Raw genomic sequence first — 4,054 nt, 5'->3', positions numbered from 1 at the left:
AGTAGCCTACCTCAGACGAAGCTTATAACATATTGACTTGCGTTGTGGCCTACAAAGCAACGAATTCATTCGCAATTGGATGAATTTCTGATTTGTGTTTTGTTAATTTGATATTTTTGAAATTTCTTTTTTACATATAACTACCGTATTTAAACTATATTAAGTTTTAAATTTTAATTGCAAAATGAGTTACGGAAACAATGAAGAGTTGTTGGAGTGGGATATGGAGATTGATCAAAACTTTGAAGATGCTTTAGACAGAGAAGCGCAAGTAGGCTGTTATAAGATTTACCTTTTAAGATGAACGTAACTGAAAAAAACCTTAACTGAATAAAAGCCTCACTTAGCTTTAGTCACTTTTGTACTAGCCTACTCACTAAGAAGGGCAATTTTTTAAAAGAGGTTACATTTGAGAAAATATTACAATTCTATTCCAGACCTGTCACGCAGGCTGCTTATCCTAATAAGGGGGTAAAGTATTTGAAATAAAATTTAATTCAACTTTTTATAAAATGTTTACTTTTTTGTACCAAAATTATACCAAGCCAAAACACTGTCAAACCCATAGACTATTTACTTTTATAACTCACAAAAAATACTTCAAGAATTAAAATCGAATGTTTTCGATACATTGCAGTGTCCTCATCAAAATAACAACGATAAACATTTTCTACATCTAGGTCATGAAAAACAAAACTACAACAAGTCGGCCTAAGTTAAAAGGTGGTTGGAAATTTGTAATGAAAAATTAAGCTGAAGGTAGGTTCTGCTTCATTAAACTTTTTTATTTGCTTGTTGGTGATACAGGACTTTAATCGCAAGTTGACAGCACCACAACAGCGTGGTTCTAAAACATCGGCAAGTTTATGGTCAACTCGTTCACAAGATTATGAGAAAGAAAAGAACCTTGCTGCAACAGAACACAGGTAAACAAGCAAAATTCAAAAAATTTTCAATGCTATCAATTTTGGTGGAATAACGGTAGTTTATGCTTTGTGAATGTATAAGACTACGTGAGGGATAAAGATCGTAGCTTACGGATCGATACATATGGAAAATTACTTTTAATAAATTTTGTTCTAGATATAATATACACTACCATAAAACCCAATAAGTTAGTCCATAAGGTCCTACCATAAGGTCCTACTATCCTACCATTAAGGTCCTACCATAAGTTAGTCCATAAGGTCCTCGACAAAATAAAAGTAAACTAGCCTATATGATGGCGACGAGATAATTTCATTAACCAGAAAGGTTAATAAACCAAGGCTTGTTAACTTAATTGCGTTGAGAGTTTTTATTAAAACAATTGTAGGCTATACCAAAATGAATCTCAAGCCCTCACTAGGGAAAAGTTGCAGCTGCAAAAAGCAATAGAATGAAAGCAAAGAAAACCCCAAATAGGGTGCAAATCAATTTCTTCTTGAATAGTCGAGCAAATTAAAAACAGAAGCGGATTTTCTTGAATGACATGTGCAGTGCAAGAGAAAAACGCTTTAAGGCAGTATCAATGCACGGCAATCTTATTGAACACTTTCTCTGTATTTAGGAAAAGTGGTGATGGGGATTCCATAACTTCGCATGATATGGTTGGCACTACCAGAGAAAGTTATCCAGGTACTTTTGGTAGAAGAAATAGTTTTAACGCTAGTAAAAATATGTATGCCGAGAAGTAACTTAGACAGCCACTTCATCTGATGCAGATCTTTACCAGGTCGGGTACGGATCTGACCAGATCTGGACCAGACAAAGTGGCTGTCTGGGAAATTATAATTTTTGCTTGATCTCATTGCTTCATAGTCAGTTGTAGCCTCCACTATAAGTTATATTAATTAAGTTATAGGCTAGTATTAAGGTGCACGCGATGAAAAGAATTCGGCTAAATTTAGTTATCATGCAGGTTTTTTTTTAGGATCGACGTTGAAAGACATAAAAGATCAGAATGATGCCAATAGGTAACTAATTTATCAAATCAAGTTTAATTGTTCTAACTTTAACTACCTTGACCGTCTCATGCAGGCGTAAGCTTGCAAAGTAAGGTAGGTATTCTAAGGGTAACTGTAGTCCTGATACACATACCGTATAAACAAAATAAATAACTCCACAAACAGATTAGTATAAACAAATCGTGGAATTGAATAACATTATTAAATAACATTATTGAAAACAATACAAAAATCATAACATGCATCAGGGACGTACCCACGGGGGGGGGGGGGCTTGGGGGCAATCACCCCAAAATTTTATCCTGCCCCCCCCCCCCCCCCCAAAAAAAATATATATTGTAATACTATTGTAACATTTTAATATCATTGCAATTGATGTTGAATGAGGTTTTCTCCACAGCAGTTGATTTTGTCTCTCTCCAAATTTTTTTTCTTGCTACGTCACTGACATTCATCTAAAATCCCTCCGACTCCACAACTCGGACTTCACAGCTCTGAGAAGTACTTCTTTTAGAGTTGCAGTAGAGGATGAATATCATTGTTGAAATGTAGCCTACAAACAACCCGTGCTGGTGTCAATCAGTCAAACTGTTGAACTTTTCGTTGCGCAGTAAGCTACACTTGTTAATTGTTTCAGCTTCTCCGACTTTTCGCGATCGTACGATCAAACAGGTAGAAAAGGATTCACGATACTCGATGAAGACGACGCCGACATCATCAGCTACGATATATCTCCCATGGAGTTCAGAGGAACCTTAAAGACTGGCAACCCACCGCACAAACCGGAGACATCTTGCTGCTGCGTATTGCTCCAATTTATTACTGTCGCTATGCTTAGTTTGGCGATTGGTGTTGTGATTGGCTATTATATGGGAACATCAAATATTTTGGAAATTAATGTCACCGATCCCAAGACTACAACCAGTATGACACCAACCAGAGATGTGTTCAATAACACTATGGTGAGTGTTGTAAACCAGACAGAAGTTGAAACAATATTCACAAGCGAAGTTGCAGCAGCGACAAATAACTCTTCTATCTAGCCAATAATCCAACAGCTCACCAGACTAAACCTCCAACAGTGATCACAATTTTTAAAATTTTATAAACTTCTGTAAATTTTACAGATATAATTATACTTGCACTTCTGTTACAGGCTTACCCACAAAAGCAAATTTGAAAAGTTACCGTATTTGAATGTGACAATCTTTCAAATTTGATAATGTCTTAGAAATTGAAATTATGTTTAAACGATTGAAACTGTTGTTCTATTTTTAAAAGTTTAGATTTGCCTAATTTTAATTCATCTTAGGTTGTGTGAGATTTTTCTCACTGACAAGTTAAACAACATAAAACGAACTGTAAGTTATTCTGAAATGAATCGTTTAAAATTGCATGACTTCATTTGTGTCCGTTTTTGTATTATGTCTAGCCATCAACTTGTCTAGTTTATTATTTTTAGAGTTAAAATCATTTGTATAAAATGTGTTTTACATACATTTTCTTGATATAGGCTAAGTTAGGCTACCAAGTAGGTTGTCTTAACCTACATTACATGTCTAGCCTACCTCATCTAGATTGCGAAAAAGTGTTAAGAGAACAAACTTTCTGTGCTACACATTGTATGACACCAACGGCTAAAAAAACGCGCCATTCTGGGCTGCATTGTTATTGGAAGATCCCACTGTATCTACATATAGCCTATGGGCTATTATCCAAACTGATTGTGGGTTTATCAATGCATCGAGTAAACTCCATACGCTACTGAGCTACTGTACACTATACTATTCATCAGCTAAGTTCTTAAAAATAAATTTCTTGTGCTATTTGTGTTGTGATGAATGTTTTCTTCAAATGTGCAATAAATAAAATGCCGTGAGAAAACACATAACTTAGCCTACTTTGTTGGGTGTCGCTATAATTTCTTCTACAGAAGCTCGAACTGAAACTGAACTGAACTATTTGGCAAATTTGGTCACTTTTAGACTGCATTAACTTCTGGAACCTGGATCGCTACATCGGTCTAACTATCAAACCATCAAACATCTCTCGACAGTCGAGTTTAGCAAGACTTGACAGCGATATAGGCTACACGTTTTTTGATTATA

The 4,054-nt window shown here is 35.4% G+C and overlaps 1 protein-coding gene across 1 annotated transcript; it reads left to right on the top strand.

The window, feature by feature from the left end:
- On the top strand, positions 1-3,823 carry LOC145785714 (uncharacterized). Its single transcript, XM_082597408.1, has 5 exons — positions 1-271; positions 808-926; positions 1,550-1,617; positions 1,913-1,955; positions 2,584-3,823. Exons 1-5 carry the CDS (start codon positions 185-187, stop codon positions 2,987-2,989), a joined length of 723 nt encoding a protein of 240 aa, XP_082453534.1. The 5' UTR covers positions 1-184; the 3' UTR covers positions 2,990-3,823.
- The last annotated feature ends 231 nt before the right edge of the window (positions 3,824-4,054 follow it).

This window comes from Aplidium turbinatum, chromosome 16 (assembly GCF_918807975.1).
Source record: "Aplidium turbinatum chromosome 16, kaAplTurb1.1, whole genome shotgun sequence".
Taxonomy (NCBI): domain Eukaryota; kingdom Metazoa; phylum Chordata; class Ascidiacea; order Aplousobranchia; family Polyclinidae; genus Aplidium; species Aplidium turbinatum.
The sequence above is the reverse complement of the archived record's forward strand: the minus strand, read 5'-3'. Positions and strand labels throughout refer to the sequence as shown.

What these genes read in the sequence shown, in the direction of transcription:
- LOC145785714 (XM_082597408.1), top strand. Translation starts at nt 185, where the DNA reads ATGAGTTACGGAAACAATGAAGAGTTGTTGGAGTGGGATATGGAGATT. An exon ending in TACCAGAGAAAGTTATCCAG is followed by an intron (nt 1,618 to 1,912) that starts GTACTTTTGGTA and finishes GTTTTTTTTTAG; the next exon opens with GATCGACGTTGAAAGACATA. An exon ending in GATCAGAATGATGCCAATAG is followed by an intron (nt 1,956 to 2,583) that starts GTAACTAATTTA and finishes TAATTGTTTCAG; the next exon opens with CTTCTCCGACTTTTCGCGAT.